The 14,838-nt window shown below is 34.3% G+C and overlaps 1 protein-coding gene across 1 annotated transcript; it reads left to right on the top strand.

Annotated features, from left to right (window-relative positions):
• Positions 1 to 463: 463 nt before the first annotated feature.
• LOC114521557 (sister chromatid cohesion protein PDS5 homolog B-A-like) lies at positions 464 to 14,226 on the top strand. Its single transcript, XM_028542023.1, is given in 42 exon segments — positions 464 to 802; positions 1,071 to 1,265; positions 1,706 to 1,810; positions 1,893 to 1,987; positions 2,161 to 2,287; positions 2,457 to 2,537; positions 2,692 to 2,832; positions 3,370 to 3,485; positions 3,932 to 4,026; positions 4,122 to 4,228; positions 4,675 to 4,713; positions 4,882 to 4,940; positions 5,232 to 5,321; positions 5,472 to 5,506; positions 5,509 to 5,584; positions 5,828 to 5,860; positions 5,945 to 6,002; positions 6,095 to 6,143; positions 6,761 to 6,897; positions 7,184 to 7,423; positions 7,676 to 7,763; positions 7,850 to 7,919; positions 8,153 to 8,276; positions 8,387 to 8,542; positions 8,677 to 8,745; positions 9,082 to 9,218; positions 9,399 to 9,522; positions 9,799 to 9,933; positions 10,086 to 10,155; positions 10,480 to 10,591; positions 10,907 to 11,033; positions 11,348 to 11,401; positions 11,491 to 11,565; positions 11,710 to 11,763; positions 11,858 to 11,958; positions 12,143 to 12,262; positions 12,529 to 12,645; positions 12,811 to 12,948; positions 13,099 to 13,170; positions 13,246 to 13,333; positions 13,418 to 13,489; positions 13,892 to 14,226. Coding segments are annotated over 42 exon segments (4,116 nt in total). The 5' UTR covers positions 464 to 694; the 3' UTR covers positions 13,919 to 14,226.
• Positions 14,227 to 14,838: the final 612 nt, after the last annotated feature.

Consider the following 14,838-nt stretch of genomic DNA (forward strand, 5'->3'; position numbering starts at 1 on the left):
CTTCACGGAAGCTATCTGCATTAGGGCTAATGATTTTTCTTTTCATCCATTATCTTTAAATTCTTTTTCCATCCATCATCTTTTCCACACAAAAAACACTGTTGTTAATCATATATCAAATGGATTTGGTTATTTTTATTTAAAAATTTTATCAGCTCACAACCACCTACAAAGCAACAAGCTGCATGTTCGAAACCGTTTTCCACGTTTAACATGAATATACCATATTTTCGTATATTGGATGTAAAATATCTTCAACTTCACCAAGGTGGAATAACTCCATATTACGGTATATACGACCTTACTGTTTAGCACCATTTCAAATAAAATTGGCTTCTCCAATGATTTACGACCAGATGTAGCGTTCCACTGCACTACATTTTTTTATAGTTCAGTGGATACCCTAAAATGGGGTTCACATAAAGTAACCAACCTGAGCTGGAACTCGAATTTTGCATTTCGCGCCATGGGAGTGAGGGTTTTATATTTGTTGCTTTTCAAAAAACATTTCACAGTATTTTAACTTTTTTATTGCATTATTTGCAAATTTGAGAGCAGTATTTCGTTCTATACATTGCAGGAGAATTTTTTTGAAGAAAAATAACTATTTATGGTTGTGTATCTGCAAAGTTACAGCAAGTGTTTATTACATGGAAGGTTGAAAGAGTAGACCTTATTGTTTGCTGTATGAACAATGTCAAAACCAAAAGAACAAATTCAAAGTCCACCCCGACCACAGAGGTCCGGTAGCAAACAATTGACAGAAAACCTAAGTAAAGATGAATTGCTGAGACGTTTAAAAGTAAGTGTGTATGGGTGAATTAGGTCTTTCCGTTTTGTATACGGTTGTGTACTTGTCACTTGTGTATAATATGAGGGATTTTATAAAATTTTTTAAAAATTAACTAAATTTTCTACAAAATCTTACACCTGAATAGACTGTATAAAATATTAATTTTGTACTGTAATATTAATATTGTGTTACTATTGTAGAACAAAATATTAATTGATCAGCAAAATAAGCTCCAAATAGGCAATAGAAGAAAAGACCTTGTTTTTTTTTCTTTCAGAAAATAACTCGGGAATTAAGTGATGCTGATCAGGGAGATCATATTGAAGACTATCATGGAACAGTTACGGTATTAGCCAGACCATTTATTTTAAAACATGCAGACAAAGATGTTCGTTGTTACGCTGCTTGCTGTTTGGCACATGTGTTAAGGATTCATGCACCTGATGCCCCTTATGACAAAAACCAATTATGGGTAAGGTATACATGTTATACTACAATTTAGTATTATAGACCTGTAGTCTAGTAGTTTGCAGACAAGGCATGCCCTGATTTGGTCAATTGGCTGCATTGGCCAATTGAATGCATGCTAGCTTTCTCTACAAACTTGTCCAATGCTGACTTTTTAAAATGGTACATGTGATGGGGTGAGCTTTATAATTTGATCACTATTAATATCTTTTCACTTTAAAATGATTTCCCTTGCTTAGCAGTTGAACTATAATCATGAATCGAATACTACATGAACAAAACAAAAAGCAAAATAAAAAAATAGATAATATGCATTCAAACATATACAAGCAGATTTAGTCTGGCAAACAGCCAATTTTTTCACACTATTTAGTACAAAACCTGCATGGCATATGTATGATAAATTTTATTATGGTACTTAAATATTTTTTTTTATTTTCCCAGTCAATATTTGATTTGATTATCAATCAACTAGAAGGACTTAAGCATGCCAAATCAATAAAAGGAGAAAAAGGAACTTCTTATGAGAAACTGTTTCATCTTTTGGAGGTATGTATAATTGATTGATCTAATAATGGTCATAATAGATATTATTTAAAATGAGTAACCATGCCTATTTATTCTTTATTAGACACTTTCTATAGTAAAGACATTGATTCTTTGTGTTCAGCTGGAATTTCATGACCTTATAATAAAGTTTTTTAAGAACATGTTTAATAGTGTCAGGTACCTATAATATATATTACATTGATATATATTACATTGATTTCATCTAATAAATTAAAAATTTAGCTTTGGCTTTTAAGCTGTTAAATTCCTAGGCCATTAATTTAATTTAATTTAATTTGGAAGATATTTGCAAGGAATAAAATGAAGTTTCCAATGTTGGCTTATTTTAGAGAGGAACATAGTAAAAAAGTAAAGAATTTTATGTTGGATATAATGTCATCACTTCTTGCCGAGGCAGAAGCTGTACCACAAGAACTTCTTGATATCATCCTGGAAAATATTGTTAATCCAAGAAAGGTTAGTTAAAAGATGAGTTTACACTAATTAGGTCCTGATATACTGCCAAGTTTGTTCTAAAGCATCAACTTATTTCATTAAAGCCGGCAAATGATTTCAATGCCTTCTATAGAGTGTATTCATGAACACTAAGTGATCAATATTTTGATATACATTATCTTTTGTAAAGACATCTAATAAGGCTGCATATGAGTTAGCAAGTGGGCTGATTGAAAGAACGGCAACATCAATTGAACCACACATACAACAGGTAGGCACTGAGAATGGATTTTATTCTATGAAAATAGCATTTTATTCTATGAAAATAGCATTTTATTCTATGAAAATAGCATTTTATTCTATGAAAATAGCATGATGCTTTTTATTCTATAATATTAGCTATTGTGTACTTTGCTATTTTTTAGTTCTTCAATAATGCTTTATTTTTCGACAAAGCATCTGAAAGTAGACTGGAAGATTCTCTATATGATGTTCTTTATGAATTGTACAACATTTGTCCCAGTATACTGCTCTCTGTTTTACCACAGCTAGAATTTAAACTCAAGGTAACTTATTTTATTTGATAGTCAACTATTACAGTTTAGGTTATACTATTACCTACATTACATATACATATAAACGTTGCTAATTTCGGCAAGAGGAGGAGTGCAGTTAAATTGCCTTGTAAAGCAGATAATGCAGTTTGGTTCACCCAGAAGAAGCAGAATGCACTTGTGTGAAATTTGGAGACTGCAAATTTGGAGCAAATTTTTATTTAGCTGAGCGCTCAATATATGTATTATTCGTATTTCTCCATCCCTGTGGTGTGTGTACATGTAATGATCGTATGATCTGTATAGACATGCATGTGTCTTATGATCTATACAAGTTTAATCTGAGTCCTTAAACACCATTTTATTTCTTTAAAAATGCCACTGACTCATGAAGTTACTCCTTTAAAGAAAACAACATTCTTTTCGCTAAGCGAAATTTGACAATAATGATGCATTTTTGAAAGCTATGCTACAATAGTTAGTGTGTCATAAGTAATTGTTGAGGTGTCACAGAGATACATGTGGTTGACATTTTCAAATATTTACCAGAGTGTTAATAAAGATGAAAGAATTCCAGTTGCTGCATTGTTGGGCAAAATGTTTTCAGATGAGGAATCAACATTAGCTCAATCTCATAAACCTTTGTGGCACTGCTTCCTGAGCAGGTATATATTGACATTGTTAAAGTATTCAAAATATAATTTTCATATGTTATAGACCTCCTCGCTAATTACGTCGCAGTTAATTGTCAAATTATAAAAATTGGTTTCCACGCACCATTCGGGTGCTTTACGAAAAAAACTTGCAATCAATTATATTTAATTTAAGCCTGTTTTCCAATGTGTCCTTATTGTCATGAACAAGTCATTTTTACTGATGAGATTTAGTCCAAATTAAATTTTTTCTTCATTTCCAATTTTCAAACCGGTATACGTACAGAAACATCCTATACATGCATCAGCCACTTCGAGGAGTTCACGACAATTACGATTAAATGGATTATAATAGGCTTTGAGATTGTTCAAAGTAGCAAAGAATGAAGTTCTTTGATTGGTAATTGATCTTAATGAATTAATTGTTATATTCTTTTATGCTCCATTTTGTTCTTAAGATTTGTGGACATTGATACTGATGTGCGAATTGAATGTACGAAACACGCTAAGCTCTTCTTCCTACACCATCCTGAGCTGGTTGCAGAAATTACAGGTAATACTGTAAACCTTCGCCGCTGTAGCCACTGCATCATGAGAGAAAACTTTCGTCCCTGGATTCCCTTTCAGTCTTTCTGCTTTAAAATTCAGAAAAATTAATTCAACGTCAGAGGGATCCGGAACAGAAAGTACGCATGGAGGTTGTCACAACAATTTGTGAAGCAGCATCAGAGAATGTTAACAGTGTATCACAGAAGGTAATTTGGAGTGTTTCATTTAGCGTTTCTCACTGGAACTAGGTTAGCCTTATAGCGATGTTAGGCCTGTTTAACTGTTTTCCACTTCAATCGTAGCGTAACGTGGCGTATTTCTTTGTTTCCAGAGTATTCGACTTGAACTGATGAATTTAAAACAATGAGATACGCTACGTTTCGCTACGATACCGTTGAAGTGGAAAACGGCCTTTACACTATGCAACTTTCTACTATGCAAAAGTCTACTCCTGAGGCATCTAAAGTTGACAAATACGAACATTTCTTACGATCGATAACGTTTTCTGAGCATATCAAACTTCAAAATTAGAATTGCACTGCAAGTTGCTACACCTTGCTTGCTGCAGCGTAGGCCGTGGCGCGGAAATAAATACCTGTGTACGAGGCTGCACGATACAATAATACATGATTTAATATTTTGCTTTTCTTAGCTTTTTGACGTTGTCACAGAGCGATTAAGGGATCGCAAGGTGTGTACATGTTTATGTGAATCTGTAGTATCATCTTCATCATATAAACTTTCTTGGATTGCCTATACAAGTTGTCTCCATTGTACCCGGATTTAAATGCTAATTTTCTGGTGTACATTGGCATAGGTCTAACTAGATTTGGTTTGAAATGTTTGCCTTAATTTTTAGTTTGATGTTCGAAAAGATACGACTTTGGCTCTTGGAAGGCTTTATAAGAAGATGTCAGCGTAAGGAATTCTTGTACTTTCATAGGAACTCCCATGCACGTAAAACTCTTGAACAAACTTTCAGTCCAAAATACCGAGTATACATTTTTATAAAATAGAAAGCCGCTGGTGCACTATTTCTTGCTTTATGACTGAGGTGAAAAAGGGTTTGGCGTATGTCGGGTTTGGTAAATAGCACAACAATTAGCGCCAAGGTTATATGTATACGCTTTATTTAGATTAGGTATTGAAATAAGTATACAAGTAGGGAGATATACCACAAATAGGGTCAGTTTGTGAACTATTTTCCAGGGCTGATGTAAATGTCGATGAGAAAAAGAAAGTCTCTTGGATCCCAACGAAAATCTTGCATTGCTATTACCAGAATTCCCCTGAAGATCGGTATGTACCGTGTAAAAATATTTTTAGGCTGCGATAAAATCAAAAACTCTAAACGCTCATTATTTCGAATGAGAGTGTTGAAGATTACATACCTCAGTAAAAGTAAATTTATTATAACCGAAAAAATAGCAATGCTGTCGTTTTGTTTAGCATAAATGTTGAACGGGTATTTCTTGGTTGCCTTGTTCAATTTCATTATCAAGTAAAGAGCGAATGAAAAGGCTCTTCACTCTATATCAGACGCTGGGTGAGCAAGCTATAAAGTAAGTATGAAAGAAGTTGAATATATTTACTGTTTGAAGCGAAGATGGCTGGGAATAAATGAGACGCAAAATTTAAACAATTTTTAAATCAACGCGTTCCCTGGACTGTTATGAGCATATTTCATGCGCAGACCGAACTGTACATTTCCTTTGAAGTGTTTGAAATGAAATTCACTTCAGTATCTTCGAGAGTAAGGTGGCGGAACATTTATTCTCTCGATCACTTTTATTTTTTTCCTTTAGAGCATTCAATCACATGTTATCATCTCAAGCCAGGTAAAAGAAAGTCATGTCAATTTCTTTACCAGTCATCTAAGTTCGTGTTTTAATATACTGCATGTATTATATTGGTTCTTTTAGTCTACGATCAGATATGAATGAAATTCTAAGATTGTGGGAGGAAAGTCAGAGGTCAAACGTGAGTTGAGTGTACCCAAAAAAGACTTGCATGTATTCTAGAGAAAGTTATAGTTGAGATAAGCCGTAATTTCCCATAACTCTTCTTTATAGCCGACGGAGGCAAAAAAGCTTATAGCAGCAAAAATTTCAGCAATTGCAAGTAAGTATATTTCCAACTCCATAAAAACTGTGTTCACGACAAGAAGCTAAGACGCATAAAGTGAATTCAAACTGAACTAAAACGATACCTAGTTATTGGTTATAAGCCTATGTTATGTGCTTCTTTTAATGCTTCAGCTATAACCGGCACTCGTCCCATGAACAAATTACTAACCTTTAAGGCCATGTTACACGGTGCAATTTTTCTTGCAACTTGCAATGCAATTCTTTTTTTGAGAGATGTAAATTTGGCAACTTCGAAACCTTTATGTTTATTACACTCCATTGCGTTCTTGCACTTATATTTTAAGAACTCTTCACTAATTTACATGTCTTAAAAGTAGAATTGCATTGCAAGTTGCAAGAAAACTTGCACCGTGTAACAGGGCCTTTAGCCTGAGAGAATATTTTGTATGATCTTGACATACTGTAGACGGACAGCATGATGATCTTATAATTCTATATGCTTATAACTGATAACTTGCTGCTATTTAAGGCGAAAATATTTCACCTTCTTCAAAATTTGAAATGCTAGGAGCTGAAGGAGCTGTGAATATAGTTCCAGTTATTTACAATTATATCTTAAAACATATGACCATATCTGCTTGTTTTCTCAAGGGGTTCTACCAGAACCTAGTAAATCACAAGAACATCTGAAAAGTTTGGTGAATATGCTGTCAGAGAAGAATTTGCTGAAATTAATGAAAACCTGTCTTAGTAGTGGGCAGGACTGTGCCAAAGTCACCGAGGCTGTGGTATGTATCCTCTAAAGATCCCGACAATTAGGTAGAAAGGGAAGTTTGCGATATCCTGACTGATGCCCTTGGTGTATATGTTGTCTTCTGATCCCTGTTTTCCCAATATTTCGATATACTTGGGTTCCGTAACATCTGCAGTGCATGATCGGAACAGACATGAATCAGTCATGGGAACTTGTCATGCCATATATGCAATTGCCAGTGGATGTACAATAAAATTAAAAATAGACTATATATACCGTATTTTTCGGTTAACCTTAATGTTTATACTTCATTTGTTTAGAGAGAAGTCGTTATAAAGTTTGGAGCCAAGAATCCAATGTATGATACAATAAAAGCAATCCTTGACCGTGCGGCACCATTATTGATTGATACCTCGGCTGGGAAGGAACTTGTCGAATTAGTGACGAAATGTTTGAATGGTGAACTTTTTGAAGATGATATGTCTAGCGAGGAAGACAGTGAGGAATTTGATAGAGGTGATATCACATCAAGGGGACTCATGGCTCTAGAATTACTCCTGGTAAGTACTTCAAGTTTTTATCGGAAAATTTGCATTCTCATGAACTATAGCCTTGTTAAATTCCGATTCATCTTCAAGTTTTACGATGTTACTTTGAATTAGAGATGCGAGATATTAGATGAAAATGATTACAATCATGCATGTGAATAAAGTTATTATAGCAGTTCAACTTTGACACATCCCCTGCAACTCCAAGTTATTTCTCAAGTGTCTTTTTTCTCCTGTGAAACATGTTTTGAATATTTTTTTCAGACCTGCGTCAGGTTGTTCCCTGCAGAGTTTAAATTCACGCTCATCTTCGAAAACATTCTAATGTTTCTAAAGAAAAGGAACGTTTTAGGTGAGTGCATGAACAATTGTGTATTCTGCGTCATAATCATCATGCCTTGCATTTCGTGATATTTTATCATTTCATTCTTGTTTCAGTTGATTACGCATTGCGCATACTGCAACATATTGGAGAAGGTTTGGAAAAAATCGACTCAACGTTATATTCGTAAGTATAATATGTATTTTGGATGATAAATTACAGTATCGAAAGTCCTGAAATTGTATGATTAGGAAATACTTATATAATGTAAAAAATAAAATAGTATAATATTTTGCCATGTTTCGTCAATGATCACAGATGATTGTAATACAGTAGCCATAGGGGCTCATACCGTTAGCCTTATAGATAATTCTGTGACCGCACAAGATTTCATACTTTATTTAATTGCTTTACTGTAGTCACTACCAGCAAGAACTGATTAAAATCTTAACCAAAGGAAACCCATCACAAGTAAAGCTGGCAGCGCGCATCGTCACCAACATGTACCCAAACTCATCGACCATCTTTCAAAGAATTTTGGAGGTAAAGTCACCAAATAAAATGGTGTAGTTTTTCTCTGTTTTTTTTTGTGACGAAATGTTTGAAAAATCAGGCCCAGGGTTTTTTTAAGACTTTAATAATTTTCATTTCAGAGTCGTCTGGAATCACTTGATTATGGATCCTCCACATTACTTAATACTTTATCTTGTATCAGTGAAATAGCCCTTCATGCTGCTGTTGTTTTTGAACCACACCATGTCACTGTCATAACAGATTTTGTTTTCAAGGAGTTGCTGGTAAAAGATCGGGTAGGTTGAATAGCAATTTCGCAAAAAGCAACTATACAGTTCTAAGAATTCCTGAATTGAAATCTTTGATAATGTATTATATTTACACAATACGGTTTGCCAATTTTTAAAATCATTGTACGTTCACCTTTAAGGGTAAGACCCCCAAGACAGGTACACTGTGGTGTGACAAAGACGATTTATCGAAAGATGCGAAAGCAAAGGTCGGTATCGTATGAAACTGTAAATTGACGATTACAGTCAATGACGTATTACCTGCATGCAGGGGTAAGCCTTCTGTGCCAAGTGCCTGAAGAGAAACCTCATATACCCCCATATACTGTAGATATATATGATACATGTGATTTAACTATCATGTTATCCTTACAAAAGTCTGTCTAAAATTTCCTTACACCAAGTATTATTTTGGTTTTGCAGGACTCTATATGTCTAGGTATTTTTGCAAAGCCAATTTTCCCGGTTTATAGGTGCAATAATAAGCTGCAATTATGCATGATTCCCTACGCGTGCAGAGTTTAATGTTTATTGAATTCGTACAGATATTTGGTTTGAAGATCTTGGTGAACTGGCTACGTGGTAAAATAAACAATGACAGTGAAAGTGTACAGCCTGTTTTCGCGATGTTGGATAAGGCAATAAAACAAAACGGAGATATAACGGGAGGTGGTTGTATACGGTAAGCAAACTTTTTTCTGAAAATTCAGTTATCGTGTCTTCATTTTTAGCAGTATTTTTTACGTTTCTTCGCGATATATTTGTGCACAACAGTAAACTCTCGCTATACGCATTTCTTTAAACAGCATGTGATGAAATTATCCAATTTTTTTAAATATGTCGATGGCGATTTGTCTTTCAGGTCTTGTGAAATGTCACATATAAAACTAGTTGCTGCTTGTGGGTTGTTGAAACTCGCACAAGTTCCAGCATACCATGTATATCTGGAGATGAAATATTTCCAGAGGTTAACTTCTGTTATAAAGGTATGTTTATAGTAATAACGTGAAAATTATTAACAATACTTTATGAACATCTTTAAGATTTACTTTTGCTTTCTTAATCGAGACAAAGATTTTTTCAAACAATTTACAAAAGTAGGCTTTTCGGTTACCTTCTATAGATGTAATCTGCAACTGAGACTTTCATTTGAGAAAATATATCTCGTATGGTGCATTTATCTTATTGCATGGTGGTTTAGCCAATTTTTCAGGGACTAACAAATTACTTGTACAATTGTATTGGAATGATGAATTTTTTAGGACTCGTGCACTCAGGTTCGTGAAAAATTTGCTACGAAGTTGTCCAAAGGTCTGGATTCACTGAAACTACCATTGGAATATCTCGCACTATTTTCTTTCTATGGAAAAGAAACCAGCAAGGATATAAAACAACAAGTAATTTTGTTTATTTTATACTCTGTATATATTATGAAAGCACTGATGTCTGCTTGTCTTATTGACAACAAAGTTATAGCGAAGCGTATGTTCTCGTATGAAGGGTCGTTCCTCTTGTGTTGGAGAAGTGTTGATTGTGTTATTTCTTCTAGGCAAAGTACATGATCCTTCGCAATATTAATATAAGAAATGAATATTTAAAGCAGCACAAAATTCCTCCAGGTTCGTCACCTAGCGTTTTTTACCAGTACATGCACGCGTATCCTCGACAGCAAATGCATAACTTGTTTATTAGTTTGCATCTGAGAAATAATGGTTCTGGTACCTTTTTCCATAACAAAAGACTTCTTATGGAAAAAGTAACCTATATCACTGCTCTCTTTTTAAAGTAATAGACACTCTCCTGACCTGAAGTGGCCTGAAATGGCCTGTTTTTAGGGTTGTTTCTACTTCAATGAGAAAATTTAAGGGAGAGAAAGTGACAATTTGTAGAGTCCGCTATGGTTATAGTGTGAACTAATGAGTGATGTTTATTAAACTATCTAGAGCGAACAGCTTCACTCTTACCTGAATATGCCATGCCGTATCTGATCTATATGCTCTCACATCTTCCAAATTATGATTACACTGAAAGCGAACACTTGAAAGGAATTAAAGGGTAAGATATTTTCAAAATGCCTGGTTTCCATTTAGTCGTGAGTCTCGTGAACATGTCAAGGTGGCTGATGTGATAGAATATTTCTATACGTGTGTGCAGTCAACAATGACTGATTTGAATATAGAAATAAAAACAAATTTACATCTGGACTATTTCTCATCGGTGAAAATGTTACGACTAAATATAAACCAGGCTTAAAGATTAAATATTTGATGTATGTGCGTTTTTATACAATAGTCGTTATAGAGGCATGTCACGTACAACGGCAAAGCAATTCAATTTCTATTTATATATTTGTGTCTTTTATCGATATAGCTATTTGTGGTTTTTCATGGAATGCATCTTGACTCGAGGGGATAATTATAATTTTATGAAAAAGCTCGCAGAAAACATCAAACACACAAAAGATGCAAACAATCAAGAAACTGAGAGTGTTAATCGCGTATGTGAATTGATCGTTCTGCTCTTTGATCATCTCTTTGATATATTCGACTTGTAACGTGACAAAATATAGTGCAGGTCTTTTCTTACAAAACACGGAGGGAACATCCTCAGGAAGATGTCAGTCAATACTGACTTTGTATGCAACTCTTTTTTTGTTATTTTTGGAAGTTAATGGAAGATAGTGAAATAAGTTTATACAAAAAAGCTGAAGTTTTGTCACAGGAATCATATATACGTTTGGATGTGGTATGGGGTAATTTCATAAAGACCACTTCCCAACTTAACGACTATGTTTAATTTTCTTGAACGCAGGCGATTTACGTTGTATGTGACATCGTTATTGGAATAATTATGGGTTTTTCAAAGGTCAGATTTTTTTATAATGACATTACACGAACACACTGATTTATTTTATCATTGTCTTTATTTCGGAAATCTTTTGTTGAATTTTTTAGACGCGAACGTTTTTACTCAAAGATTATCCCGCTAATATCGCGTTACCCAAGAAATTATTTTTGCCACTTGGCAAGGTACACGTAAACCAGTTACATTGATGTCAAAAATATTTTTGGAAATTCTCTCAAAGGACGCAGATGGACAGTCTTACACGTGGGCTATGGCTTATATCGCCCCCCCCCCCTTGTTCTTAGTAATACCTTTATGTCTAATTTCAGGTGGACAACAGCAAGTCATATTTACCAAAAGGGTTTGTTGTCTCGCCAGTCAAGGTATTTACGAGCTGAAAAATTATTTTATATGTTTCAACAATTTCTGGTGATATTTCTTGTTATGCTCTGCCATTGAATAAATCTTTTTTGTTAGAGAACAACCAGCGTTGCTCCCAGGGTTACACCAACGAAAGGCTTTATCAAAACAAGCAGTGGTTCTGCTAGTAGGAAGAAACCCTCGACTAGCAATACAAGGTTTCTTTCTCATTGTCTGTATCTCTATGATCGCGAATGTCAAGAATAAGGGATAAGAACGTTGTGTGCTGTAAAGCATGCATCTATTAATCTACCAGTTTTAGAGATAATTTAAACCATTGCTGTGTATATACCAAGTCTCTCACAATCAAACTTAAGCTAAATACTACGTATGTCCATCTAGGGTTTCTGAGAAGTCAAAAGGTAAAAAGATTCAGAAATCTTTACTGAGTATGTTAGAGAAAAAAGATGATGAAAGTGATGCAGAAGAGATTTCTGATATTGAAGAAGAAAAATCGCCAAGGTAATCGTTCATAACCACGCATGCAAATACAGTATACATTTGAAAATTGTTTTTATGACACGCGGCAATTGCTTGTTGGACTCATTCCAGATGAGGAAAACCCAATGTCAAAAAACGAACCACGATGCCACCTTTTTTAATAGTAAAACTATATGCTTTGATTCTTTATTTTTACCTCGAATGAAAAACTGAAAAGTGTCATTCCCTTTTCATTAATTAATTTAGTATTCAGTAGTTTTATAATAGTTATTTGAATCTTCTCATAGGAACGAAAAGTCGAAAAGAAAACGAGGAAAAAATATGCCGGATGCAGAGGAAGAAGTTGAGGAAGAATCGTTCACTAAGGTCTCGCCAAGAAAGAAATCCAAAACGTCTCCCACAAAGTAGGTTAATTTTTTCGCCTCTTATATTTTCATTCTTAAATATTATGCAAACGTAATAACTGGCTCAAATTTGGACTGAGAAGCACTCTTTAATTGAATGATCCAATACCCCATATGAGGATAAATGGATAATATTATCAAAATTATAAAATTATCGCCTGCAAGGAAGCGTGAAACGACGGCAGTGACTTCAGGAAAAGAAAAGCAAACAAAAAAGTCGCCTGGGAAGATATTGAAGGAAGAACAGCCAACTAGATTTTCACCTCGAAGACAAAGGAATCCAGTTGTTGAAAGAAACAAAATGTTTGTAGACGAACTGCTAGTAATTTATGATAAATAATTTATAGTAAAAACATTGTTTCAAAAATCCATTTACGAATGGTATTTTATTTTGGATTTCTTATACACTTATCACACTTTGAATTACAATGCAGTTTGTTAAAATTTTAATAGAAGAACAGATCTTGGTGAAGTACAGAGAAATATCAATGAGGAGGCAGACGGGAAAACTCCAATTGATAAAAGGTAGATCCGCAGATCGAGAGATGGAGAATTTACACGATTCATGGGAGTCACACGATGCACTTGTATGATTTTCAGGGCGAAAAATTCTCTGGACCTTTCCGGTGAAGTAAAAGAAAATGAAAACATGCAGACAAGAAGTGATAAAAGTCCGAAGGACGACACTGTAAGGATAGCTATTTCAGATAATTATGAATTTTCACACTTTAATAAGGAGATGTGAATATGAAGATACGATGTCTCTGTTTAGGTTACAGTCAAAAAGCGCATGAATCGTGAAGAAAATAATCACGAAAATCCCACGGAACAGTCTTCCTTAATTGTAAGGTTATTTACTTAGAGCTCCAACTGCTTAATGCATTTGTTTTCTGATCACCAAGTTAATTTTGTTTTTATTTTGGTATATTTGTGGGTGCAAGTAGTAGTCATAAAAGGGTCAAAGGGACAGTAGTATTTATGTAGGGTTTATAAGGCTAAATTTTGAGGCAGTATCCATAAAAATGCAGAATTCGATTCTGTGTCATTTCGCTACAAAGAATTTGATCTGATTAGCCCAAAAACTCCAATGCACTAAACCTATCGACATGTTAAATTCATGAAATGAACATTCCGTTGGAATTTACATATTCCTTTGCATGTTCTCAGCCTTGCTTTCGTTGCTAAAATTAATTCATAAAATAAAATCATAAAGGGAAGTAACGCAAGTGATCTACTTTGATTTCAGATAAAACGAAAACGAAAGCGAAGATAAAGGTTGCCATCTGAAGATATGCCTTTTTTGCATATGTACATAAAATAGGATTGTTTTACTGTGTACCATATTGACATATAACTTGTTTTTCTTAATCTAACACGGTTGTTACTAAAACCTAGGGTCGTTGATTTTATTTTAAAACTATTGAAACCTTTACTAAGCCCGAATCAGGGCACGTGGCTTATAGTTATAGCCAGCTATAAATTCGTATGATGTAAACGTCATTTTTGTTTTGATCATGCATGCTGGGTTTTACCCAGACAAACATGCATATTAAATACTTGTATAGTATTATAGAAAACACATGCATCAATAATACGATTATTGTTATTTAACATATATCATCCCAGTGTGTAGCCTCTCACCTTCTCACCTACCTCCGAATACTTCCGAACGTTTCAGTGTCGCGGCTAATATTTTATCTATGATATTCATACTGACCACATTGACATACTGTATTGCAATGCCTAATGCAGCAGGTTGAAAAACGCAATCTTAGGATTTCTAATCGCATATAACTGTTATCTCCGAGCGTTTATAAGGACACTCTGTCGATCTGGACAATGTGATCGATAAGGCCACTGTAAGAATACAAAACGAAAGCAAAAACTAATTTATTTGTTCAGCTTGTTATTTTTTAATACTACACTGTCGTGATATAATCACGAATATTAATATTAAGAATGGACAGATGGACGATTAGTTTCAGACTATATATACCCATGCGACACCGCAGAAATTTTTTTTCTGAATACGCATTCTGCAATATTTTGACAGCTCATGATACACATCTGACCGCTGTGAAATGGCCATGTGAAATGTGAAATATACTTTAAAAAGTATACACAAGGTTATTAATCCAGACGATTCGTTTTTACCGTGTGCAAGCTTCAAATCTGTTGTGCAAAACATATTTT

The sequence above is a fragment of the Dendronephthya gigantea genome, unplaced genomic scaffold (genome assembly GCF_004324835.1).
Source record: "Dendronephthya gigantea isolate DGI-Jeju-01 unplaced genomic scaffold, DenGig_1.0 000020F, whole genome shotgun sequence".
NCBI lineage: Eukaryota > Metazoa > Cnidaria > Anthozoa > Malacalcyonacea > Nephtheidae > Dendronephthya > Dendronephthya gigantea.